Source organism: Euwallacea similis, chromosome 11 (genome assembly GCF_039881205.1).
Source record: "Euwallacea similis isolate ESF13 chromosome 11, ESF131.1, whole genome shotgun sequence".
Lineage (NCBI taxonomy): Eukaryota > Metazoa > Arthropoda > Insecta > Coleoptera > Curculionidae > Euwallacea > Euwallacea similis.
In genome coordinates this window covers 2,346,014-2,373,875 of record NC_089619.1, presented here as the reverse complement: position 1 = coordinate 2,373,875, position 27,862 = coordinate 2,346,014, and the positions used below count along the sequence as shown (strand labels likewise).

Sequence of the window (27,862 nt, the reverse complement as noted above, 5' to 3'; positions counted from 1 at the left end):
TGGTTACGTTTCGTGTTTTGTTTACTTAGTTTCTTCCTACATAATTTTTATCGATAAAAAATAATAATAATTGTTATGGATAATTGTGTTTAACTTAGAAAATGGCTGAAGAGCAGGATTCGGATGGGATTACAGATTCTCCCAGAAAAGGTGTGCGAATGTAGGATGTGTCTAGTTAATTCTAGCTCTATTTAGAGCGGTGTTAGCTGAAAAATCACTGTCCAGGTCAAGTAACATTATCAAGAGGGTAATTTTCAAAGCGACACAGCACTTTCGTCCACACGTTGCCAGGACTCTGATCTTTTGACGCTCAGGTTTTGTCAAGAGCTTAGTTTTCATATCGAGGCACTAAACCAATGGCATATCGTCGGTACAATGCCCAAATCACGAATATGCAAATTTAGCATATTGAGAAAGTGGGTTTTTTAATGTTCACATTCGTTTATAAAATTGAAAATTCATGTTTACAATCTATCACAAAGATTATTTTTCTTTTGAAGCCACTAGTTTGTGCCAGCACAAGATTTGAATTTCTATTGAGTTTACTTAATACGTCTCCTAATGCACTTAGGCAAAAAAATCCAAATTTGCACATTCGTGATTTTGGCATTGTACTGATAATGTCTGAGCAAGTGCCTATTTCCAAGTTAATAGGAACCATAAATCTATCATTCCTGCAAAACTTTTATACTGTAATTTGATCCTTTCTTAATTACATACTTCCTTTCCATTATATATATATATACATATACAGTATGTCCACAGATAGAGGGCCCAAGAGGACAAATGGACAAAAAATGTCGTCTTTCGACAAAAAGTCATTCTTGATAAAAAAATCTCTGCTTCTCGAAAAAATACGATTTATGAAGATAATTTTGAACTTTTTTAGACAGGGTGCCCAAAAACTACGAACGCATGAAATGCTATCAAGAGTAAACTAGCATTATTTCTCATTTTGGAGCAAAATGGTAAATAAAAAACAGATTTCAAATCTTATCCAAAATTTACGTACAAAATTCCGCTATTCCAAAATAGTTTACAAATAATTCAAAATAAAAGTTAGTAGATATTACTTATTCAAACACACCTCCCACGTATTCGACGCATTTCTCAAATTTAATATTGTGACATTTGTTGTTGTGCTTGTTGTGAATACGTGAAATGAGGTGATAAAGATAAAATTAGAAATTGTTTGAATTTTAAAAGAAAGCTAAAACTTGGAATGCTCAGTTAAAATTTTTTATGTAAACTTTGGGTAGAATTTGAAATCTGTTTTTTATTTACCATTTTACTTCAAAATGAGAAATAATGGTAGTTTACTCTCGATAGTATTTCATGTATTCGTAGTTTTTGGGCACCCTGTATAAAAAAGTTCAAAGTTATCTTCATAAATCACATTTTTTCAATAAGCATAGACTTTTATCAAAAGTAATTTTTTGTCGAAAAACGACATTTTTTGTCCATTTGTCCTCTTGGGCCCTCTATCTGTGAACATACTGTATATATATTTTTTTTTTAACTTCAACAATTACTAAAAGAATTCATATTTACAACAAAAAATTGACATCCTGTACAGAATTCTGCTGAATCCATGGTAGAATCCAATATGGGGTGATTTGTACAGCCCATAAGGTAAAAGTAGAAAATTTTAAAAAATGACAATTTATGTTTTGATATACCACCAAGTTAAAATAGAGATGTACACACTATTTGATACTACTCTAATAGTTGAAAGGTTTCTACTTTGGTAAATGTAAAATGTGCCAAATGTGCTAAGTCATATAAAACATGCTTAGAATTTTAATGTGAGACAATAAGTTTTGAAATTTACATGGTATTTTAATTGAAATTCTGATGTTGATATTGGTTCATAATTGACAACTTTGCATTTGTAAAGCATTTTTTATAATATGAAATATAACCTTTTATGTCAGTGTATGCTAGATTTAAAAAAGTTGTGTTTTTTAATTCTACAAAATGTTCTCATCTTCACAAATCATCCTGCATACATGCTCTTACTTTTAGGTCCAACATTATCAACATCAACATCTAGCTTTGAAGCTTTAGATCCTCATGATCCAAATTTGAGCAGATTGGCCAACACCCTCTTCAGCAAAACTTCTGAATATCTTTATGGGGAACTAACATCTACTGTAGAGGATTACAAGTTACTAGAAAATATGAATAGAGCCACCATAACAAAGTATACAGACATGAAACATATTGCAGCAAATGTTAGTAAGAGCATGATGGAATTAAATGAGAAATGTGAGTAGACATTTTGTAAAATTAAAGTGTGTTTGTATATCTTGCAAAAATTCCATTAGAAATAATGGACTTGGTTTTAGGAAAGATAGAAAAGGGTTTTTTTAATAATTTATTTAATTGTTAATCATTTTTAGATGATTCATTGTTACCCCTTCTGCAACAAATAGACCAAATAGAAGACAGTGTCATCAAACTGGAACAAGCAGCATATAAGTTGGATGCATATTCAAAACGATTGGAGGCAAAGTTTAAAAACATTGAAAAACGGTGAAATATATATCGGAATATAAATCTATAAAGGCGAATAGTCGGGTTGGATGTTGTGGGCAAAAATTTAGAGACATTCTGGCGAAAATTGTTCTGCCTTATTTACAATACCTAATGAGGTACACAGGTCTTTTAGCTTTTTAAACTTTATGACCAAATATGAAAAATTCATAATTTTTTATCAGTTTTAGAGCATCATAATGTGACTTATTTAGTTGTAAACAATGTTTTTCTCTTTTTCATACAAGATGAGTTTTTTCTCGGTTAGTGCATGGATGTCGAAAACTCTTAAAGTTACAAGTCACATAAATGGGAAGAGATATGAAAATGTTTGCCGCCAAATATGTGACTGAATAATGCTCTAAAACGCATCTTAAGAAAAATTTTGGTATTCGGTGACTGCCAATATACACAGTACCGAAATCTGGGGGTGTGTATCACAATTAGTTTATATGTTATTACCTTAGTATAATGATATAACGTTGCAATTAAATTTGTTTCGAAAATGGTCTTTTCACTTGAAGAAAAATTAGTTTTAGCAGATCATTGTTTCCATTCATATGGAGTAGAACGCAATAATGCTCCAAAAAAAATATCAAAAGGCAGCGCTCAGTAAAACTAATACTACATGTGGAAAAATAGATAAAAACTTATTTCGAACATTTACAGTAACCATTCTGTAAATATAGTTAAAGATCTGCAAAATCGCTATGAATCAACTAAAAAATAAATGCAAAATATAATTTTCATTTTCAATTTTGTTTGTTTTGGCGAATGTTGATTAGGATTAGTTGTGTGACGTGTTGCTGATGGGTAATGCTAGAATAATTGACGTTTACACCAAATTCACAAAAATATTTTATAAACTGGTACTTTGAAAAATGTTTTACTATTTTACAGATATGTATTTCCTATTTTGGTTTTTATATAACCCTTAAAATCAAAAATAATATAAAATAAAATCATTTTATCTAATTCTTTTTGATTCATCGGGATTTGCGACGTCGTACCAGGTCATACAGAAATCATGTAAGTTATTTCTTGTTTTATTCCCATCCTTTAAGAACATCTAAAAATGATAATTATATTTTTGACGACGTTAATTGGTCGAAAAATTTAATTGACAAAAAATTGTTTTTTCATTCTAATCACTTTCACAGTTATATGTTTCTATAGAAGGCCTTGATGAAGGGTTGAAGTTTAACGTGATTCCGAAGAAAATTGATTCACAGGGTGCTTTAGAAAAGATACCTTCCAAGGGTCGCGTTTAGGTGAGTTTCGATTAAAACACTTTTTTAAATTTAATTATTATATATTGTTTGTATGAGAATTAAATCCAGTTAATTAGTACAATTTTAATACTATTTAATTTCTTATTAGCAGGTAGCCTCAGATAATTTGTAAGTAGAAATAAAATAAGCGGTTTCGAATATAAAGTAGATGCAACTCATAGTACTTCGAATATTTATCTAAATATTACGGAGTTTTCTGTCTTTGTCCTTCTACAGGGAAATTATAAAGAGAGAATATGTCGCTACACATCGGTGACAAAGGAAAAGATCAAACTAAACGGTTGTCAACGTTTGACATCAGTTGTCACGATTTATGTTTAAATCGGAATAATTTGTGTTTTCTTAAAATTTCCAATTCCTTATTTCTTGTTATAGATTCTCCATCAATAGAATATTTTGAATATATATTGAAAATAACATTGAAGTCTCCAAAAATTAAAAAAAAATTAGTTAAAAATGGAAGTAAGCTACTCAGATTTTGAACCGAATTCAGAAGCATTGAATATATTACTTTCTATGGGAATATCAGAAAAGATTGCCAAAGGGGTATGTATGTATACGTTGAAGTACTTACCCTGATAGCCTTGTAACTGTCTATATAAAAATGGTTTGCCAAGTGTTTTGCCTAGTATAACCTAATACCTAACAATATTCAAGATAAAAATGGATTTAGAAACATGATTGTGTGTGTGACAAACCCACACAAAATTTTTCTATAATATTGAGAGATCAATGGTACCCCAAAATCTAATTGTCATAACCAAGATTGCATTATCTTACAGAGGCAAAAAAATAACTACCTATGTAGGTAAAGGGTGATCATAAAAAACACCTCAAATAGTACTTGATATATCAAAAGCATGTCTTGGAGAAATTAATTTGTTATCAGTTGTCAGATGGTTGATGGTAAATAGCAAATGGGGATCTTTATAGTTCAGGGTCTCCTTTCAGCTTTTTTAATGATCACCCCTTATTATTGATGGATATTTGTTAAAATTTTCATTTTGCAAAAATTAAAAATATTTACTAAGGTTTGCCATGAATGTTCAGACAAATAGTCTGATTATCCCAAGGTAGTCTTCAATATATTTGGATCTCAGAATCTATAGAACATTTTTACTAACTACTTTGGTACCTAACTTACCATAATCTAACCATATAAGTGGTTCTATCTAGAATTATATATTTTTTCAACTTTTAAAAGTGAATCACTACATGGTTTAAGACAAGAAATGAAAAAATTAAAATAAGAAATGAAATATAAAACTAGAGTAGAATGGCAATTCTACCATTGGTTAATTATCACATTGCTTATCTAACAAATGTTTATATCACATATTTGACTTCTCTATCAAATAACTGAGTTCTGCTAGTATAGCTTTACATCCTTCATAAATGTTTGGTATTAGTTACTCACTTGTGAAAGTAAATCGATTTTTTTTTGTTTTTATTATACTGTCTAATCGATTTTTATAATTACTCAAGTTTCTAATTTCAGGCTCTTTATTGCACTGGAAACACCACCCCTGATGCTGCCATAGACTATATATTTAGTAGTAGTAGTAGTAGTAGTTTAGATACTAGCAAAGAGAGTAACAGTCTATCAAGAAAAGGTATATACATATACATATTTATATATGTATGTACAGTGTGAAAGTCTTGGATGGAACAGTCCATATAACTAAGATGCTGAACATATGCGGCCAAAATCGTCGGACACGTCGATTTTTATTTTTTCTTCTGATTTTTTTGATGATAAATTCATTTATACAGGGTAGTCCAAAAATCAGGTATGATCACCAACTTTGTTTTTCAAACAAAAACACCTATTTTTTTATTTCATTTTTGAATTCTACGCAAAATTCTAAGTATGTTTTATGTACCATGTCTTATACTAAAACACAATAGGTCTCGAGAAATTTATGATTGATGATGATCTGATTTTTGAACTACCCTGTATACATGAATTTACCATTAAAAAAACGATAACAAAAAATAAAAATTGACGTGTCCAAGGATTTTGACTGCATATGTTTAGCATCTTAGTTATATGGACTGTTCCATCCCAAACTTCCTCACTGTATATATAATATAAAAATAAAATTCTTCATCTTAATGTTTGCTTATTGTATAATCATTTTTTCTTCTGAAAATATAGACCAAACTGAATCCCAAACAAAATCCTCAGAAAAAGTCGTGAATCAAGATGATGAAGATGAATGGGAAGATGAAGATGTAGTTTATTATAAAATGACATTTGTTGTCAACCATAGTTTAAAAATGGGGGTGGGGAAAATAGCTGCGCAAGTAGGACACGCTTGTTTAGGACTTTATAGGGAATCGTTGGAAAATGGATTGGCGGCGGATTTGTGTCAATGGGAGGAAGAAGGGTAGAGCTACTTAACGACTAGTTTGACACGACTAAAATGTTAGAACATATTTCAGTGAAAAGAAGATAGTGTTGAAAGGCAGTAGCACAGAACATTTAATTGAACTTCAAGAAAAAGCAAAGGAAGCAAAAATTCCTGCCTATTTAGTTAGGGACGCGGGGCATACGCAAATTGCCAGAGGATCTGTTACAGTATTGAGTTTGTTTGGTTTAGAAGAGGATGTTGACAAAATAACTGGAAAGTTAAGTTTATTATAGACCCAAATTAGCTTACAAAAGGTAGTGTCTTGCTGTACCATTGTAAGTTGTTATTTGTATATATTGAGGAGAGAGAAAATTTCAAAATTCATTTTGGAAATTTTCAAACAAATTGTTAGTGATGTGTCCTGAATTAAAACAATTGCCATTTTCATTAGATTTTTTTATGTTGGTGTTTACCATTAGATTGCATTTAAAAATAATTATTAATAAAGCATCATGCAATTTAATTTGAAGGAGGCGGAACTTTGTTCATCAAATATCATTAAATCACTTTCTAATTTTTCAGTTGAGTCCTTCAATCCTTTCCTTTTCCTGGTGGAGGGCATTGTTTAGTTCGGGGACTGTTTTTGTTCCCGTTGATTCCTGTTCAATCAATTGCCGGTAATACCTCATTGCAAGTCAATATATTTCTTAATTTATAGTGTAATATATTTCTGCTACACTAATACATTATTTTCTCTACGAGACATTGCATACTATAGACTTTTGGTCGGCTAACAGTTTAGTCAGTTATTGCTTAATTGACATAAAGACAGATGTGTGTGCACCCGTTTACTAGTTCTAAATTGACTGATAAAAAATATTGATAAGGTGCGAATATGCACCTCGATCTGACTAAATGTTGGCCGACTCTTTAAATCTGGATTGTAGATTTACATAACATATTATTCAAAAGTTAAGTGTGGTTAACTTATGAACTATATATAGCTTCGTGGTGAGTTTTGAGTGTTGTCGATTTTCATTGGCTGCACTTATGAAGCTGACATATATTAATGTATAAAAATTAAACGTTGAGTAACTTTTTTAAAAATTTGATACATTAACTTTATTGTTCTATAAATTGCATTATGCCTATAAATATGTGTAACTTGTTAACGATAAGTTACGTAGCTCTATAAACCAGGCTGTACTCTACAGTCTGTGGGATGCTTCGGTTTGATAACGTAGAAGAATATCGTCTTTAATTGATAATATTGAGACGCTCTGTAGTATTTTGTTTCAAATTCAGTATAAAATCCGTTACATTTTTGCATCGACTCTATCCGTGGAACATCTTAATCTGAGCTAACCGGTGTTTTGAATTAACAAAAAGTTGCTAGGAATCAAGTCGGATATTTCTTGGTTAAAAGTCAAATGCCGCAGTGCATGTTATCATATTGAAATTATTAAAACACTTTCTCTTCTTTACAGGAAAGTGTTACCTCTGGCTTCAATATGGGAAAAGATTTTATGGAACTTTTAACTATCCTAAAAAAAATTGGAGTTCAGCAACCTCTGAATCTTAATTAAGGTAAATTGAGAATCAGTTGAGAAGATGTGATTATACCGTGATATATATATTGAGTGTTCCATTTGAAATATGTTCAGGTATGCCATCATAACTATTAAATTGATGGCTCTGTAAATGTAGTGTAACATGTTAATTTTATTTTAAAAAGTACGCAAAATTAGTATTGACAGTAATTAGAGTCAGCGTGCAAATTATGTCAGAAATGCCTTTCACATATAGGTTTCGCCGGGTCTTTTAGATGCATTATTGATTTTAAGTTGTTTCACTTGACTCGGTGTATATACATTGCGTCACGTTTATTTACAATGAGTAAGTAAGTTTATATACCAACTGACTGAAAGTTACCACATTAGTTGTAAAGCTAGTAGAACAATTATTATTATTTCATTACAGCTGGCAAGAAAAGTAAAATTGAAATTAAAAACCTACAATCATAAAATCAAAACGCCGCACCAGGCCTGGGGAATTACATTAGAGAGGCTTAGTCAGATAACGTATACGTATGACATAACCAGCTAGCTTGTGTCACAATGATATAGCGACTCTGGCAGGGCATTGACATGAACTGGAAATTTTGTTCTGTTCATGCCCTAATAAAGTTTTAATATCACCGTTTTTCCCCTGATATCCAACTTTTTTTCCTTTACTAGCTTCAAAAGAGACTATTATTGGATGTATTGAATGACCATGGAGTACTTTTTCTCGTCTTTTTTTAAAACAGATTGTACAACATGTGAAAAATTACATGTATGTGGCTTAACATTTACCTAGCGAACTAATTAAAACGTCGACCATAATGTTGACGTCATCTCCATTGTTGTTTTACTTATGACTGCCATGAAAAGCAACTTTTTTTTCAAATTTCTCGTTTTTGAACTCATCGATAACAATGGATAATATCCTTAATTTTGAGGTTACAAACTTATGCTCAGCTCCATGCTTTCCAGCTCTTTTCTACTTCAGAAGCTTCAATTTTTCAAATATTAGTGGGTTTTCTTATATGCACTAAGTTAGTCCCCAAGTTGCAGTGGAGGACAAATGGAGGATCCTAGTTTTTTTTGGGCGACATTCCTTCTTTTTCTGGAAGAGTTATTCTATAGGTGTCGGTACATCTGCTCCCTCCTCTGCTGCAGGGGCTGAAGCAGTAGCTTTGGAGTCACTGGAGTTGTGATAGTATTAGTACAAATGTTAATTGCAGTCTCAGTCTCTTGGAGGCAAATTACTAGTTCGGAACGTTGCCATTTATTAACTAGCTGCTTGGAAATTCCATGATAGGTATGTATCCTGAAATTTAGGATCTGTACACAATTCGTGGTGAAAGGGGTAATGCAGCTATGTCTTTCATAATTTTTTCATTGTCTTGGCGCTCTTGTTTCAGGAGGTATCTCACAAATTCGTTAAGATCAATGTCCGGAGGGAGTTCTTCTAGGACTTCGTAGAAGAAAGGGTCCTCTACGAAAATGCCTGAAAGCCTTCTGCGGTGCAGGCAGAAGAGCCAAAATATTCTTTTCAAGCTCGTACTGTACACCGAATCAATTAAACTATCAATTGCAACTTGCATTAGAGATGCTCTCTCACATCAGGTCGGGCGATCAGTTTATCGTAGAAGTTAAATAACGATTTCCTCTACGTATCTCTAATTAGTGGTGTTATCAAACGCGCATGAGTATTGGACCCCGGACTGCGCCTGGAAAAAATACAGGCTGTCTTCTGTCAATCTGGTGCTAAATGCTCATCGTTGGTTTTTCGAGGGCGTATTCGGGGCCCTTCTTACTACCATATATTTGACTTTAACCTTTCGCTGACTCGTCGTGCAATCGGTGCATTCATTTACGGTTTTAAACCGGTGATGTAATATTTTTTTTCCGTTTACTTTTACGGTGAAACTTCGTTGGTTTTCGGTGGAAACAAGTGATCCCTTTAACTTTAAGTAACACCTAGTTTTAGGCAACTGGGATTACGGTGGTGTGTGTGGTCGGGTATACATTTTGGGGGCAAAGTGCTTTTCCCGGGAATTTTCGTAAATTTTTGATGACTGAACTTAAAATCTCATACAAAAAGGATCTGTACCCAATTTATTAGTAGTGCTGTCAAGACCGTTTTGTTTACTTTTTGTATTATTATGTTACATGAGGTCAGTGATGTTTCTACACATAGAGGAGATATCCAAAAAAATTACTTTTCAATGAAAAGACACCTCAATAATTTGTTTTGAAAATTGGTATCAAAAATTAAGACTATGGCTGAAGAAGAAGTGCTGTTTGATGAGGTCTACGAGTTATGTGAAGACATTGGAAGGTATGTATCAGTGCATTGACACATTAATAACAATTCCTTATAGCATTTTATTAAATGTTAGCCAGATAGTATTTTATTAACATTTGCTAAATAGATTCTATGCCTCATGTTATTCTATTGAAATACCTACTCCACCCAAGTGTCAAGAAGACAATCTAGATTACATAGAGATGGATTGTAAAAATTGATGAAATAAAAGTGATTTTTGTAAGAGCTTTTTTTAAATGCAAGTTAAAACTGGGAATTTTAATTTGGGTTAAAATGTGCGAGTGCTATGAGTGAAATGTTGTAGACAGTCACATTAATAACTTGATATCAATTAACCATAATCTGGTTTATAAGAGAAAATTGGCCATCTCCAAATTTACCTCACCAATAAAGGATATAATTGGTTAAAAGTGGCCATGTGGGAGTGGTCAAGCTAAATTGGAGATAAAAATTCCCGTATAAATTACATTGGCGACTTTATTTTAATTTTAAGAAAAATACTTGTGATTGACGTTATTAAAGTAATTTAATAATAACGAGGTTACTTATTGTGTTTATGGAGTATATTTTCGAAAAGGGTTCAATGGTTGATTTGCAAAATTTTTTAGGTACAGCCATGGAGGGGTGGGCTGGTTCAATTTTATATTCTATTTTTATTGTATACATGGAAATGATTTTCATCTAACCCTTTTACAGTCAGAGGCAGATTAAGACTTTTTTTAGCCTTGGGCAATAAAAACCATTTCGCCCCCTTCTGTTTTCACTCATCAATCTGTTCAAAGGTCCAAAAATATTATAAACAATCGAAAACCGATGAGTTTCGAAGGTGCGTTCTGTATTGGCACGAGATAGGCGGTTAACAGTCAGGATTATTGCATATGAGATAGGCATGAGTATAGATATTGTTCATTGAATTGTCACAAAAGAGCTGGGTTTGAAAAAAATTTGTGCAAAGATGTTACTCAAAAACTTGTTTGATAAACAAAAGAAGAATCGCTTACCTATTAACTAACAACTGTTAGATCGGTTGGCAACTGAACCCAACTTTAGTCTAGATATGGTTCCATGTGATTTTTTTCTTTTTCCAAAGTTTGAACGAAAGGTGAAAGGTTACTAATTCGGAACAATAGAAACAATTCAAAGAGTCACAACGCAGATTCTAAATAGCTTAACGGAATAAGACTTCCAGAATTGTTACCATGAATCGAAATACTTTGAAGGGGACAATGTCAAAAAGTTGATATTATCAATAAAAAAATTAAGAATAAATTATTTTCATTACTTTTGAGACATAAGGGTAAATCATTCAGGATCTAGCCTTTGTAGGTTTGTCATAATTGAATGATCCAATTAGTGTTTGTTCTCGTGGGGTCTTATGTAGTAGTGACTAGTATGAAAACATCTGTTGTTGTGAAAAATAGCCTTTACAGAGACCAAAATTATAATTTACATTTTCCCTTGATGAAATGCTTCATGTGACTGCATGCATCTTTAAGCTGTCGATATTTAATTACCTATGAATTGCCCGAAATTTTCAGACATCTTTCACCGTTTTTCTTTTCCATTATTCCTTCCTTTCTTTCTGCTCGTCGTGTATTTTTCTTGTGAACCAAACTTAAAAAGTCTTAGAAAAATTTAAATTTCTCAATTGACCTTTCCTTTAACATGAAGTCAAATTCGTCTTTCCCTGGAGATCAAATTCTACCCTCAGAGCCGAGCGGGACCGGTTGCGACCCGTATAACAAACCATATTTACTTATAAGATTATCCCACTACAAGACGGTCTCGAAGTCGTAGAAGACTATTCTATTTTATATTGGCACGAGCTTCGCCTTCCACAACTAAGCTTATTATTTACTCTTACTAACTTGTTAACTTACATATTAATCTGTTACTGCCTGATAAACGAACATAAAATTTAAAGGAATTTGATATAAATCTTTAATTGGCACCAGCCTCAGCCCTAATCGAATTTTTATTGAAAAACCTACTTTCCCAAGAGAAATGCGCATATTTCTCTAAATTAATTCCAATAAAGCGTGATCTCACTAACGTGGATTTTTAATTAAGAAACCGACCGATTTAATCAAGGAGGATTTGCTACACTTCAGATTTTCAGCTCCAAGTGCTTTCTTTCCGAACTGAAAAACTAACAGTTTCATAATGTTTCAGGGGGCCATTTAGCGTAGTTCGGAGATGTATTCACCGACAGACTGGACAGCAGTTTGCTGTCAAAATTATAGATGTAGCAAAATTCACCTCTAGCCCTGGCCTAAGCACAAATGGTGGGTTTAGTTAATGCTTCACCAGACTTGCTACAGCATTGATGTTTTTACCAATTTTATAGATTTGAAAAGGGAGGCCACGATATGCCACATGCTGAAACATCCTCACATTGTAGAGCTGCTAGAAACGTACTCCTCAGAGGGCATGCTATATATGGTTTTTGAATAGTAAGTAATATCCCATTAAGTGTGAGAGCGCTGTGTAAGAAAATCTCATTTTTGTTGCGTAAACGAGAATTTCCTTATTTTTACGAAAACATGTTTCGTTATTACCCTACGGATTACAAAGAAATATTTCCACATTCTTACTTTACCAATCCCATTTCGCGCCAGTGAGCCCTTTATTTGAAAATGTTAGCGCAATCCAATTTACGATGGAGCCGTAAAAGGCTCTAACATTCGGCTTGTTTACACTGCTGACATAACTTTATTATGCTGCAATAAAATATGTGGAAGTTGTGTAAACTTAGAATATCGAAGTTACATTTTTGAAGCCGCTTATAGTCGGGTATCTTATCGATTATTTTATTTGGCCTCCTAATTTTAATCACAAATGTGAGCTCACTATACAAGAAGGTAGCTAATAGCCCAAGAAGGACTAACAGTTTGCACTACTTGTTTGGTTTATTGTGAACGTTTTTGTTATAATTAAACTTCTGCTTTATTAGAAATTCCTATCTTGAAAACACGTGAAAAATTTCCCAAAATCTCGTTTTGATTCAGTGTTCCAAGAAGACTGTAATATATACTATTATAGTATTTTGATTGAGCAGATATAAACTTGTCAGTGCTAATTAAACATGAAGCATTTGAGATTCATTATGATGTAAATAATGAAAACGGCAAATTCTGCCAGTATTTATTTTACGCGGGCGTAATTTATTTTTCAACTTTTTGTAGATTTATGGGAAGTTATTTTAATTTCCTAAATATGTGTACGAACGATTTACGACGCTATTAACTTGGCTATTGAAACGGTAGATCAGTTATTCATTTATTTTAAATGTATTTTTCCAGTATTATACATATACATATATATGTATATACATATACACAGTATTTCAACCTATTTCAGTTAATATTATATGTACATATATGTATATAATATGCAATATATGAACTGAAATTTGTTTTAAACATTTTAGTGTCATGTTTTACTTTTAAATTATTTCATTTTGAATTTAAAAGTATATAAGAAATTCCTTATCTATTCTGTGCAAAGCTTATGTAAACAGGTTCATAACAAGCCTTGTCGAAGTACGTAGCTAACTCAGCCCTGGAACGGATTTATTTAGAGTTTTTTAAGAAATTCATGGTACCATTAGTAACGCAGGACTATTTCACACATCTCATCATTTGGTGATTTCAAATAAAGAATGAAAACCTGTTTACTTGAAGGGCTGAATAATTATATCCTAAGTGGCAATTTCTTGCCTTGTAAAAGCCACATCAATGTTTCCCAATAAAAGAGTTCAATTCCGTATTCAATAAACGTGAATATTAAGGCTTCTTATTAGACATTTACTTTTTTTATGTTATCTTCACAGCTACATCCCAACGATAAATTTATTCAAGTTTTTCTGTATCATTTCCTAAAATTTCTTTGCAGTCAACAATTTTTTTGGGGAAAATCGCCTTGAAGAACGAAAATTTTCTATACATAAGGCACTTCTATTTCGAAATACTGGGTGTATAGTATGGCATTTTTTTATATATCAGAGAAATGTTCTGAAATAATTCATTCATTCATTCAATTATTGTGGTTACTTGTAAGCAAGTACACAGATACAAAGCGTAACACCAGATAAATGTGTATTTGAATAAAAATTTGCATTCATAATTAATTAAATTGCGTTTTTTTCTGTTAAAACCTTCAAATTTGCTCTATTCATTGGTCAGTCCCAATGATGCTGGCAAATGAGAATTTAAACAAACAAAATTTAAACTCTTTAATTTTTAGAGTTTGATTGAAACGTTTTTAGTGGTATAATTTAGGAACTAAACTATGGGTAACTAGCAAAATTATAATACACCAGCAAAACAACAAAAATCCCATGCTCTTTAGGGCGAAGGATTTTTTGCAGTTGTTGAGTGTTTTTGCTTAAGACTTAAGCTTTCGAGTGCTTTTGCTCTTCTCACTCCCTTAATATAAGAAAATGTCATGTCTTTTAAATATATTTATTGTGTTATTGAAATTCCTTTGCCCGTCAAAATGATCCAGAAAGTGTACGTCTTCGTTGAAAACGTGATTAATCTGCCATATTCACTATTACTTTAATATTCGAGTAAATCTTTTATGTCAAGAGGTAATAATATTAGCCAATAAATATGCTATTGTCAGGGTGAAGTGGATATTGGAAAATAATGAAACTGGCCCTATTACCCGCATGACCCTAAAAAAATCAGGTTTTTTATCGCGATACAAAACAGGTATTTATCGATGCCAGGAACACTTTATACGGTATTAATTTGATATCGTTGGATGAAAATCTAGTGTTTCTGTTATGAGTCGATTTGCCCATTAAAAAATCTCGCTCGTTTTAGTCCCAATTTTCTCTTATTTTGTTTGGGAATACGCAAGAAAGAATTATTGAAGCGGTGGAATTATACCTTATTTTCATTTAAAATTAACTGAAAATAGTATTCGCCCTATATGTCAGCGTCTTAAATATTTGGGAGAAAATATAACAAAAAGAGTCTATCAAATGTGTGTACGTAAAATATGTGAAACACTGAAAATTTCTCGTCTTTCTCGTCTGAAAAATCTAAAAATTTCGTGTGAAATTTTTTTTTTTTTTAATTGCAAAAAAACATCGTAGAACTCCATGGTATTCTAGGAAAACATATTCATCAAGAACATTGTTTTGTTTCTTATAACATTAAATTACGAAATATTTAAGATAGGCGATGTTTTTCAGATATTTTGTGAATTTTCAAAGCTTTTTTAATTCGAAAATTGTCATTCTGCTCAAAATTTTGTCCAACTTTGTCTATTTACTCGAAAACCTTAACACGATGATACGGGACATCTAGTAATTTTTTTTGTTACTTTAGCATGGATGGCTCCGACTTGTGCTTTGAGGTGGTGCAGAGGGCGACACAAGGTTTTGCATACAGTGAAGCAGTGGCTAGGTAAATGTCTTTTAATATATATATATATTTTTTAAAGGATGAATAATTCATCTCCAACGGAAATAATTTTTCTTCCCACCAGTATAGTCAATACAGATAAAACGCGATGGGGAAATAATAGCAATAATTTTCCATTCTTTTCCTTGAAACGCTCTCTATAAATTACTTTCTTCTCCAATTCTCTTTTTCAGTCATTACATGCGACAGATCCTGGAGGCTCTGAGATACTGCCACGAGAACGACATCATCCATCGGGATATTAAACCCGAGAACATTTTGCTGGCGACAAAAGAAAACTCAGCCCCTGTCAAGTTAGGCGGTTTCGGAATTGCTATTCAGCTGCCTGACAAACACACTAATAATGTTCCTGGTGAGTAAACACGAATTTACAAATTAACTAACGTGGGTGCAGAACAAATTATCACGCAAATATTGCTGGTTGGGAATTGGGTCTTTAGATTTCTAGATATTCCGCTGTGTTGATCTCCATGTAGGGGCCGGTAAACGTGTTTCTTCAGAAACCTTTTACAACTGTCTTTAAATGCATCAATTACTCCACGTGTTTAAACCAGAGTTAATGGATCGTTTCGCTTAATTTGCCGTAAAGCACCGATAAAATTTTATCGACTTTTAAATTCGCAAACATCACAGAATGGATTCTATTAAAAGCCGCGTATGGCATATATTCACAAGCAGTTAGGAGCCCTAATTGTGTCACGAGAGAAAATTAAATTAACTCCAATACAAAAGACCTTTTACATCACCTTCAATTCTCGGGGAAAGGCAGTTACCACATTAACCATTATTTTCCAAGCGAGGCCCTTCAGCTTCATCTAAATACGATGTCGAGGAGGGTCTGGCGTTTGTGCGATATGTAGAACAATAAGTACCCGATTTTGTGTATAATAAAAACTAGGGTTTTTAGGCGTCTAATTTTTGAGTTCCACATGCAATATTTAATGCTTGTCTTAATGAAAGCAAGTCGAGGACACTCATAGTGTCCTTTCTTTAACGCTGAATTCTGCATAAAACCTAAAGTTTATTGGCAGGACGAACATCTCAAAAAAGGGGATGAATAATTTGGCTCCTCTTCTCGCCGTTATTGTCCCCATTTACCAGGGTATTTAATTATGGAATTTTGCTTTAGGCTAGAGCTGACTTTGATTAATGCAATTAACCCTGCCTGAGCAAGAGCAATATTCTTTAATTTTAAAGGTGAAACGCAATAAGGCTTCTGAATGAGCGGCGATTACGCAGTCTGAAAGTTTCCGGCGGCTTTTGACAATTTATAACTGCAAAAGAGGGAAAGTTGGATAACATTGAGATTAGTTAAAAATAAGTTCCGCATAAGTGGTGTCTAAATGGGGATTTTTTTATGCAGACTGCATGGAGAGTAATTACCATTGATAGATCAGTTCGGGTTAATATGTAGAGTGTCTCTGAAATGACCGTACAACGCTTGACCAAAAATTTTTGAACCCAAAATAAGGCGTTCGAGGCGGATTTATCCATATTCAATGTCGTTTCGTTTTGCCGCTACAGGGCACCAAAGTTCCTCAATTAATAACGTTTTTATCGGTTTTCACTAATTTTAGAACGAAAAGTTACTACATAAATTGGCGTGTTTTGACATGAGCAAGGCCTCTTTTTAACGCATGGAAATATTCAAAATGATATATGGTTCGTAAATAAAAGTTTACATTTTTGTTACATCTCATATTTCGCCACGAAGTTGTAGAAGATTCTTCAATGAATCGGGTAAAATTGTTTGAAAGAAGAATAAATAGTTATTCGCATTTAACATATTTGGGATTGAAACTGTTCTAATAATAAAATTGTTAATCATACCCGTCCAAACATTAATTTTAAATTCGCGCTGGAAATGTTTCTCTTTAATTGCAAGAGGATTTTCATCTCTATACACATGTTCGTTATGTGCATTTGTAATTCCCGATCTCATGAACGCAGTTTCACTCTTAAATAAAATTTTCTTGTGAAAGATTGCATTTGGTATTTTCAGAGTTTCGATGAAACAATAAAATGTCGGCCCACTTTCGGGATCCATATCCAAAAGATTTTGCATGTGTTGCACGTGGTACGGATGAAGTAACTGTTCTCGTAAAATGATATTAATGGTATTTTTAGAAATCGCCAATTCGAACCCCAAGTCTATAGTTCAATTTAGGATCATCTTCAATTCCGTTTAAAACTGTCTCTTCGACCTCCATAGTCCTAATTGTACGTTGGCATTCTCGATTAATATTATTTGGATGAAAACTTATCGTTTTCCAAAGCTGCCTTCCAATACTCGAGAAAGTTTGATGGTTTGGAATTCTATGACACACAAAAAAATTCAATATTAGATCATTTCTGAAAAAAATTGAATATTAATTCCTGAGAATAATTCATTATTAATTCTTGAAAAGAATTCAATATTGATTACTCCTGAAAAGAATTTAATATAAATTCCTGAAAGAAATTCAGTATTAATTGCTGAAAGAAATTCAATATTAATTCCTGAAAAAAAAATCGATATTAATGTGTGGAAAAAAATCTTCAAAACGGTTAGAGTTTCGAATTAATTTCGATTTGAAGCAAAGGTACACACTTGAGACCTAAACCCCAAAAAAGTATTAATCCTTGAAAAAAGTTTAAAGTCTTCGAGGCCATTCAATTGCAATATCGTTCTTCAGTCACATCCAGAGATGGTCTTAGGTATCTTTTAAAAGAGTCAAAATAATTTTGACTTTCAACTAAAATTTTAATAACGTTCTTATTAACTTGACAGAATTTAATTTTGAACTGCAAGAAACAACAATCAAAACTAACCCCCCAAGCACCAAAAGCGTGAGGTAGAATCGCGTCAGCAACATTCACTTTCATTCACTAAGTCATGGATATACTAACAACATACCTCACGAATCCTTAGTACAAAAGAAAATCCGATTTTCCCGATTATTAGTGCAGCGCGAATTACGAACATCCTGCTCACCGCCGAGCTAACATTCGAGTGAATCACCTTCGAAGTGATATCGGTACGAAAACATACAAAAATTTACAACGTGCCTTTTGTAAAGATACAGCTGATCGGCCATGGAAGCGATACACGCAACGTGACATGCAATGTTTTCAGATTTAGTAAAATGGGGGAAAAGCTGCGAACTCAAGACAGCAGTTTTATTATGCAAACATATCTCCATGGAATAAAAACTGCATTTCCCATTGTAAAGCGACCTTCTTCATCGAAAAAGAAGGCAGAGGTTTTTCGAGAACAATACCAATTTAGAATTTCACACAGTATTAAATACGTCATGTTCATAATTAATATACATAAGTATATAATAAAAGTAAAACCCCTACCAACTTCAATATTTTGCCACGGTCTATTAAAAACTTAACAATCTCGAGGGTTGAATATGTGAGTTTATAAATTTAATTCTCTGATTAACAACAGCCATAAGTACCGTGTCGCGATTTTGTAGTGGCATCTCTTTCTTCATCAAATTGTCCAGAATTTGTAATTTTTATTAGTATGTGACCTTTGTAGGAAACTAATTAAATTGTAAAACTAAACAACATTTTGTAAAGGGGTTTACATAGGGTTATAGAGCGCATCGACATGACAGATTTGAGATATTTTTCAAGGCAATTGCCCTATGCGTTTCCGAGATATCGGTGTTTCAACTTTGAAAAATGGCTAAAAAGGATACCTCTTTTATGAATTTAACATAAATCCAATTATTATGTATATGATTATAATATTTTTCCTGTTTGTTCTTTAATAGGATTGTTCGCAAACAAAGTAAACAAAATGCCCGATTTATTATAGTTTTTTTAAATTTTAATACGATACGTTCTGTTTTTAACATTTTTTGTTTATCATTTACTAGGTTCTTGAGAGTTGCATAATAATTGTAATCTAATAAGCTATAGCACCATGTGGGGATCCTGCAGGGAACATTTTTCCTTTAGCAAATTGTTCAGAATTTGTAATTTTTATTAATAGCACGTTTCTGACCTATACAGGCCACTATTTCAATATTTACAATTAATATAGAAACAATTCTACCTTTCGATGGATCTCCTGAAGGATTTCTTACCTTTAATTTTTATGTTGGGAATTATTGGAAACTCAATTAGGAATGGATTTCTTTGATACCTTGTACTTCCACAGATATTCTACCAATCAACTGGGATAGCACTTTACTTTTCTTTTCTCAATTTGTAGCGTTTTTTGGCATTGGTGTCTTCGATTAACATTATTTGGATTCAAACTTCCTGTTTCCCTAAATTGCCTTTCAATACTCGCGAAATTTTTATATTTCGGAATTCTACAATTTGGACATTTGTTACAATAGACTCTGACACTTATACGTCCACTTTCCTCGCAAAATCCATATACTGGAAGCATGTCAACTTTCTCAAGGAGAGAATAATGTTCCATTTTAAAAAAACCAAAAATTATTCAATTTACAGTAAACTTAACTGCGATTAACAAACATAGTAAACTCTATCGGTATGTCAGATGCACGGAATATTTATTTTATTGTTGCGTGGGAAACGCAAAACTTAATGTTTTTAACATTGTTTTCACGACAATGATGAAATGCAAAGTATCGTAAATAGTTTTTTTTTGTAGGAAAACTGTATACCTGGCGAAAATTTTACAAAAGAGAAAAACGTTTCAAAATAAAGTCGACTTATGGCAGAGAAAAAATTAAAGTCATTAGTATTAGGGCAGTAAAATTACAAACTTACTTACTTACAAACCATGCTCCATTTTTAATATTTCCACGCATTAAAAAAAGATCCCACACGCGTCAAAACACGCCAATTTATGTAGTAATTCTTAGCTCCAAAATTAGTGAAAACCGATAAAAGCGTTTAGCAATGATTTCGAAAAAACGATATTAATTTGAGAATTTTGGCGCCCCGTGGCAGCAAAACGAAATATTGAATATAGATAAGTCTGCCTCGAACGCCTTATTTTTGGTTCATAAATTTTTGGTCAAGTGTTGACAGTAATTTCAAGGACGTTCAACATACTAGTCAAATCGCAGGGATTATAAAACTTTTGTTCGGTCAATTATATCGTCAAATTCCAGCTTTAAGTATGAATTTACTAAATAAATTATTGAATTTCGCGGATAGAACTCTAAAGAGAAAACCCTGCACATTCTCTTAAAGTTGACTCTCATTTGCCGTAATAAAGGTCCCGGATTCTTTCTTCAGTTTATCTCTAATGAGCCTGAAAATTCTTGTGCTCCTCTCTCAACTTCAAGTTTTTAGAAACTCTTTTCAAATTCCGTGTTTACAGTATAAAGTTGGGTTTCTACGCTTGACACTTTATCCCATCCATTATTAAAATAAAATAGACTTTTCTGTTGTGCAACACGACATTTTTAAGGCGGGTAAGCGTTTTTACGGCAGATACTTCCGTTTCGCTACATGTTTATCTATAGGATAATAAATTCATTGTCAAGAGGTTCTATCATAAATAACTAGGTTTGTGTCTTCTTGAAGCTGCGTTTTGCAGGAATTATTAGTATGATATATAAATCCAGTTTCACTTTTTAAAATCGTGGTTACAACGCGTGAAAAACGATACGGCTGCCTTTCAACGACGTTTCCTCTGTTTGTAAATGTGATTTCCGGACATAGGCCTGTCCTATTAAATTTTGACTTCAATCGAATTGGCCTTCGGGTACGCCTCTAGGGGTTGACTCAAATTAGGAATGAAATTTTCATCAGTTCCTGCGGAGCGACATGTGTAATATCTACTGAATGACGGCAAAAGGGCTTCGCCAAACTTTACCTGGGCCACAATAATTCCAAATCTAAAGCAACTATTCATGGCTGGTTTGTTCTGCATCCAATAGTTCACGCTTTTGAGTTAAATTTACAAGCGAAGTTTCCCTCGTGTGTTGGAATAAAAACGAAAAGTTATGTCCCGTAGAATACGGAGTTTGTGAGTACAAGACGAACCTGAGTCCCATGGGCCGAATGTATCTAAAGGCTGACAAGGCCGGTAAGATCATCAACAAGCTTAATGCAATTTGAAAATACAGGGTGGTTTTAAACGACTTTTTTAATGTTTAATAGCTGCAATGAAACTTCTAAATTTGGGAAAGAATTAAGGTTTTAAAGTCAGGAATCGCTAGTCATTAAATTTTAAGTACCCGGCTTAACGCTTGGCGCAAAGTGTATTAACAGATTGTAATTTCTACCCAGTTTCATTTGGAGAAAAAAAATTAATTTTAAAATCTTTATGTAGTCGGAAAAGTTGTATTTTTTAATATAAAAGACCCTGTATTTTCTTGATCGTTGCTGTAAGTAGGCATGCCTGTTTCATTTAGTCGTGCCCTTCATCATCATAATTCATTAGCATGTCTGCTGACAGCAATGTTTCTTTTCTTGTGGTTAAATCCGCAGACTACCGGACCCATTTATGCACCTCATCATCATTTTAGTTACTAAAGTGTTTTTCTGTTTACCGACACTTTAAAGAGGGCAATTTCATGTTTTCTGCATTATTGTGTGGATGTACTGGTTTTACTTATTAGCAAGTATGTACTATAATTCTCTAAAAATTAACATAGAATTTAGATTACACACTTATACAATAATTTTGAAGAAAGCCACCCTAAATGACTATTACGGAGATATACAGTTTTGACCAATAATACACATAAATTTTGATAGAAAAGGGGTCACTTCAGTTACAATTTAAAGGAAGTTCGTAACGCCTCCCAGCCACCCTAACAAAATAATTTCAAAAAGCCCCATCTATCAAGTCTTACGTTATCAGAACATCAAAATTATCTATTCAAATGCACCATTTTTTTAAAATATCGAACAATGAAGGAATACGAAGAGGGAGACACGAAAGTGTCTTTGACACGTATAAGCCACCTTGTTGAGCCCGCCACGTCTGTCCAAGTGGGGTTAGAGTTCTAGTCCCGTCGACTTGAAACCGTCGAACCTATTGAGATGCAAACTTTTTGATCAATATAATAGTTGGGCAATAAGGTGGTTGTTCCAAGTACCGAATTCTGGTACGCACGAAAGCTGAGCATTGTGCCAACATATGTCCAGATGTCTTGTCATCTTCAACGCATCCCCTGTACAATATTGAAGTCGTCAAAAGCGAAATGGCCAGTCAGTAGGTCGGCTAGCATCTTCATGTCCTGTTTTTCGGGCTGAAGACACCTCGCTAATCTGAACTGACGTCTGGCCCACTTGCTATTTGGCCCAGCGATCTATTCCATAACCTGTCACTTATCGTGGACAGTTGTTCAGCAATACAGGAGTGTCTGCTTAATTATCGATCTTGTGAGAGCGACGCCACGATAGGCTTAGGAAGACTTTCTGAAGATCCCCATGCTAGGTTCAAGCCTGTAGGGTATTGTTTCAGAGGCTAATCTAGATAAACAAACAGTTAATTCGATGTGCCCCCTTTGTGTCATCCCATACAACCCAAATAAGATTTATTTTGCTGTTTTTTTTTCTGCAGAGTTTCCAGGACGCAATGTGATATTTTCCAATACCCGTTAAGATTTGTCGAAATCGTCGACTCGTTAATTATCGGCTCGAAAATCGGGTGACGCACCCAATAAAAGTTTTTTGAGAGTTAAATTTCCAGTTTGATCTTAATCTTCTGGACTACTTATGTATAATATTTGTGATGCTGTTGATACATAAAATTTTTAAAAATTGATTAATAAGTTCCATAAATAAAGGGAGACAGACCTTGTTAATTGCACTCAGTGGGAACTTTAGAGAATTCCCACAGTGAAGTTTATTTGATTGATTATTGAACTTGTATACCTCTGTTTTTTGGGCTAATAGTATGTGACTAGAGAGGTAAAATACGTCCAACTTTTCATTTCAGACCCATTGAAATTAGATTTTCTTTTCCTTCGAAAATTGTCCCCAATAGGTAATGTCAATTTCGCTATCGCATTGATCAATACTGTTCCAGGGTTGCTTTATTTGCACTTGCATGTTTTCGGTGTGTGCTCAATTTACATATAGATTCTTTTACAGGTAGAGTAGGTTCTCCTCACTTTATGGCTCCCGAAATAGTAGAAAGGAGACAATATGGCAAGGCGGTAGATATCTGGGCTGCGGGGGTTCTCTTGCACGTGTTATTATCCGGAATGCTTCCGTTTCACGGTAGCGGGAGGAGGTTGACCGAGGCAATATGTAGAGGAAAGTTATCGGTAAGATGATATGTATACTCCACTTTTAGTAACGGCTTTTTATATAATGCTGGCTGCAAAGCATATATCTGAAACCACCTTAATCCCGCCATTTCACGACTTACTGTGTCAGCTGTAAATTCCTACATTTCTTTAATTAAATAGTTAATTTCGATTTTCTCTTCAGATGAACACAGCTTCGCAGTGGGAGTTTATTAGCGATAGTGCCAAAGATTTAGTGCAGCAAATGCTATGCGTGGACCCGAAGCAAAGAATTACGATACAGGAAGTGCTCAACCACAGATGGCTTAGGGTAATGAGCGTTTATAATATCGTTGTTTATGGTTTCGTATTTCCTTTCGCTCGCAATATAATACATTTGCTCAAGTCAAGATAACAATTGTAGGGACATTAAATTCTCTGAAACGTGCTTGTGAAATCTCGAAAATATTTCGCGAATATTCGTGGAGATTACTTTTTTAGTCTGTTGTTACCTCAGAAACTGTTGAATTTGCAATATCGGTTACATTAGTAAAGGTGCTTTTTTATTTGGTTAATTCTGAATGGGCTCTATGAAAGCTTCTTTCTTTTCTATTTTAATCAATCTTGGAACTCTAGCCATATAGAAGGTTGAGGATCCAAAGTGTGCAAAAAATAGCTATAACTTTCTTTTTGGTAATTTTTCAAACTTCCAGATCTCGAGAATTTGATACCGATATATGTATATATCGACACAAGTTTTTACTAGACATAAAATGAATTAAAAAATCACTATAGAAAGTCAATAATTAAGAGAGCACCGTAATTGAAGGAAAAAAAGGAAGGCAAGACCAGAGTATTTAAATATTATTTATTTCATTGGGTCCAGAATCTTCTGAGATATCTATGTTTTAAATTTGGAAAAGTGTAAATAATAAATACTTCGTATGAAAAATTTTCTGATACTACTGATAATCTAAACTAATGTGAAAAATTTCGCACTTTTTCTCTCAATTTCTATAATGGGAAAAGCATGTCCTTATTATTTTTTTATCATATTTTAAATTTATTTCTATAAGAGGGATTTACACTCATCTTAGGGATTATATTACCATCTTAGCCGCCATTTTTATTGATTATATTTTGTGATTGTAATACATTTTTCATTAAACTTAAAAAGGTCGTTTGGAATTCTTGATTTTTTTTACAAATATGGTAAACTTTTAGAATTCGTCAGCTCCTAACTAAAATTGAAGATTGCTTCAAGAATTTTACGAGTTCAAAATCATTCTCCGTAACAGCACTGGAAAGCGAAAGAATACAGAAATTCATCAAATCCCACAAGCCCCCTTCAGAAATTTTTAATTTTTGATAGTCAATTTCATAACTCTCGAATATTCGCACGAAATCATAATAGAATTTTCATGAATAGTTAAAATTATAATACATTTACATCTTTAAATGCTTGCTTAACTTTTTCCTCAACAGGCAATTTTTTTAGGATCGTGACAAAGCCCTAAGAATCCATCTTAACGACACTATAGACGAATTGAGAAAATATAATAGTAGAAGAAAATTAAAGACGTGTATTTTGAACACTGTGAACTCTAGCAAATGGTACAGTTTCGACGAGGCAACTGACGATTTTATTCCCGATTGTGGAAACGATGAAGTTACTTCAACGGGTAAGTTTATCTGTCGTAATTGGGTTATTACAGATTTTCATGAAAGTTAAATCTCTAATTGAGATGGAGTTGTTACTGCAAAGGCAGACATTCACAATTTATTGAAAATACGGATTCTAGTAAAAACAGAATTTAGGAGATAACGATTTAGCCACTATAAAGCTATACAATACCATATGATGTCCTAGTTGATGCTGAAAAAACGCAGGATTATAGTTGTTTTGGAGTCATGTCCCCAGATACTTTTCTTAACTGTTTATTTCCCAAAGCAAGTGATACCCGTCCTTTCAAGCTTTTGAATTATAAACTATATAGGCACCTTAAATTTGCGCTAAATATCTGATAAGGTCTAGGAACTCTAGAAAAAACTAACGTTCTACGTTGATTGGATATGAAATTCACATTTTTCTAATTGTCGAATTGTAAAAAAAGTTTTGGATTTAGCATTTTTGACCTATATGTAACAAGTCATGAGTCTCTTTGTAACGATTTAGGTGTATTTTAATCGCCTTTATGAGCTGTTTTCTCTTATAGGAAATGTTTGTGCTTTTGTCTTTCATCATTTTTCTATTTCACTTCATTTCATGTACTTCCATCTCCATTGCAATACTGCTTTTCTGTATATTGTACAGTCGGTGCTCTGTGTCTTGCGATATTTTTGTTCTACACACACATAACATTTGGGCTTGTTTTTGTAAGGTGCCGACTCTCAACTACCCTTGAGCGATGAGTTTTCGCCACTTCTGTCGATTGTCTGACAAAAGCGTGTTAAGATTTATTAAGTATATGCAATACCCTATAGAATAATTACTATTTTTAAATGTAACCCAGCCAGGCACGACTTCAGTTTTAAAGTGATATCTGTAATAATTTAGAGGCTATCGAATCGTGCAGGATGAGTGGGTCACGCTGGTATGTATTGAATTATTTCTCAACATTTACCCCGTATTTCTCTATATTCATTGAATAATTAATTATATTATTTATACAAGATCACAGTGTCATTACCAGCTTAAACTTTTTATTTCAGCTGTGTCTACAATTATGGATACTTTAGATGATGTTTATTGTCTTCAAGAATCGCATCCACAGGAGCGACCTCATTTATTAGCACTTTTGGAAGATGTACATCTACATTCTGTGCTTGACGTAAGTATTGAGCTCTCATTAAGTACGTGTAGGTCCAAACTGAATTATATTTTGCTAATGAAGCCTTTAATAGTTGATTATTGATAGTTGGCGGGAAAAAGAGCCATGAAATTGAATACTATTCCTCGGAGACTCTGTAGATTTAATGCTTGATAATTTCATTAAAGAAAAACTTTGTTCTAGCGATAAATTTATTTTTGACAAAAGAATATGAAAAGTTTTAAATTTGGTTCATAAGTTTTCCAAATGGCTCTATTCAGCCTCTAGTCGAACGTGCTTTAATGGCGCAGATAGTTTAATCAAGAACTTGTTATAGATTTTCGATCTAATCGTAACACGATTACCGACTCCTATCAAAGCGCCCTCTACCGATGTGGTTCACTGTTGCCTGAACGTGTTGGAAGTTTTTCGGGATTTTGAACATCGAAGAGATATCGATCGGCGCGACATCTACGAGCTGCGGGATTTGCTCAATAGGACACATTTTAAGGTAGGACCCTCTCCCTATAAAAGAGCCCTAGGGCGTATATTGAAGACGAGAAAATAGGAATCTATATAAGGAGAATTCTACCTTTTCACTGCGATCGATCGGGTGATTCATCAATTATCAATAGTCTAATATTATCAAGACGTTTATGAACTTTTTCATAATCGTCGTCACAAGTTGATCGTGTAGTTCCGTGAATATTTTTTGAATGTGAGAATTAGCTAAAATTAACTAGCAATTTGACAATGACAGTGACAGCGGCACTGTGATTGTGCCGGGAAAATGGCCAATAGGAGCCGTTTTGATTACTCACTTTGAGAGCATCTGGGAAAATATTTCGAAAACTTACTCGTTAATTCACTTTAAGTGTAGAAATTGCGAGAAGTTTGATTTCAAAATGCGGCGAAATAGGCGACTCTTTCACTGTTTTTGATTTTTATGGTGATGGGCAACAAAACTGACCTAAATTAAAAAATCCTCAATAGCATTACAAAAACGTTTCGCTGAGAAATTACAAGGCATTAAAAATTTATGAAAATGATTTTCTCTTGGATGCCTCAGGTTTTTTTGACCTCATTGCTCGGGACAAGTTTTACCGGGAAAACTTGACTCGGCTTAAAAACTGTCGCTGAAATTAGAATGTTAATGAAATTTCGACAAAATAGAATGCACACAATAACTACTATCATTCAATTACATTTTACAAGTTTATTTTCAAATTACCCATGAACCTAAGCTTTTATGTTATAGTTTCATTTTCTCTATTGTTATTCGCGCATATTATCTAAAAAATTATTCCCGAATAACTGGCACTGACTGCCGTCATAGAATGTTAAAACATATACCCATGTGATTAATAATCTGTATTCATCATGAAGGTATTAAAATAC

General features: G+C 33.3%; 3 protein-coding genes across 8 annotated transcripts in view; all 3 read left to right on the top strand.

Moving 5' to 3' along the window:
• Positions 1–65: 65 nt before the first annotated feature.
• Blos2 (biogenesis of lysosome-related organelles complex 1 subunit 2) lies at positions 66–3,425 on the top strand. Its single transcript, XM_066394952.1, has 3 exons — positions 66–150; positions 2,026–2,268; positions 2,403–3,425. The coding sequence occupies exons 1-3, from the start codon at positions 102–104 to the stop codon at positions 2,537–2,539; spliced, it is 429 nt and encodes a 142-aa protein (XP_066251049.1). The 5' UTR covers positions 66–101; the 3' UTR covers positions 2,540–3,425.
• A 766-nt stretch (positions 3,426–4,191) lies between these two features.
• LOC136412267 (probable peptidyl-tRNA hydrolase 2) lies at positions 4,192–6,873 on the top strand. Of its 2 annotated transcripts, XM_066395287.1 has the most exons (5): positions 4,192–4,373; positions 5,326–5,440; positions 5,986–6,217; positions 6,273–6,516; positions 6,764–6,873. In XM_066395287.1, exons 1-4 carry the CDS (start codon positions 4,284–4,286, stop codon positions 6,472–6,474), a joined length of 639 nt encoding a protein of 212 aa, XP_066251384.1. In that variant the 5' UTR covers positions 4,192–4,283; the 3' UTR covers positions 6,475–6,516; positions 6,764–6,873. The 2 variants fall into 2 exon arrangements, with proteins under 2 accessions (XP_066251384.1, XP_066251383.1); XM_066395286.1 differs by lacking the exon at positions 6,764–6,873 and having other exon boundaries at positions 6,273–6,706.
• Positions 6,874–9,462: 2,589 nt separating this feature from the next.
• Positions 9,463–27,862, top strand: part of CASK (peripheral plasma membrane protein CASK) — a 127,561-nt gene continuing 109,161 nt past the window's right edge. For 3 of the 5 annotated variants that reach the window (XM_066394940.1, XM_066394941.1, XM_066394939.1), the window contains exons 1-11: positions 9,463–10,066; positions 12,227–12,339; positions 12,402–12,507; positions 15,394–15,471; positions 15,663–15,841; positions 21,428–21,499; positions 23,518–23,693; positions 23,860–23,985; positions 25,153–25,336; positions 26,367–26,485; positions 26,802–26,975. In XM_066394940.1, the coding sequence (XP_066251037.1) occupies positions 10,008–10,066; positions 12,227–12,339; positions 12,402–12,507; positions 15,394–15,471; positions 15,663–15,841; positions 21,428–21,499; positions 23,518–23,693; positions 23,860–23,985; positions 25,153–25,336; positions 26,367–26,485; positions 26,802–26,975 (1,386 nt within the window). In that variant the 5' untranslated portion in view covers positions 9,463–10,007. The remainder of the gene's footprint in view (positions 10,067–12,226; positions 12,340–12,401; positions 12,508–15,393; positions 15,472–15,662; positions 15,842–21,427; positions 21,500–23,517; positions 23,694–23,859; positions 23,986–25,152; positions 25,337–26,366; positions 26,486–26,801; positions 26,976–27,862) is intronic. The other 2 variants (XM_066394943.1, XM_066394942.1) reach the window with 2 other exon arrangements.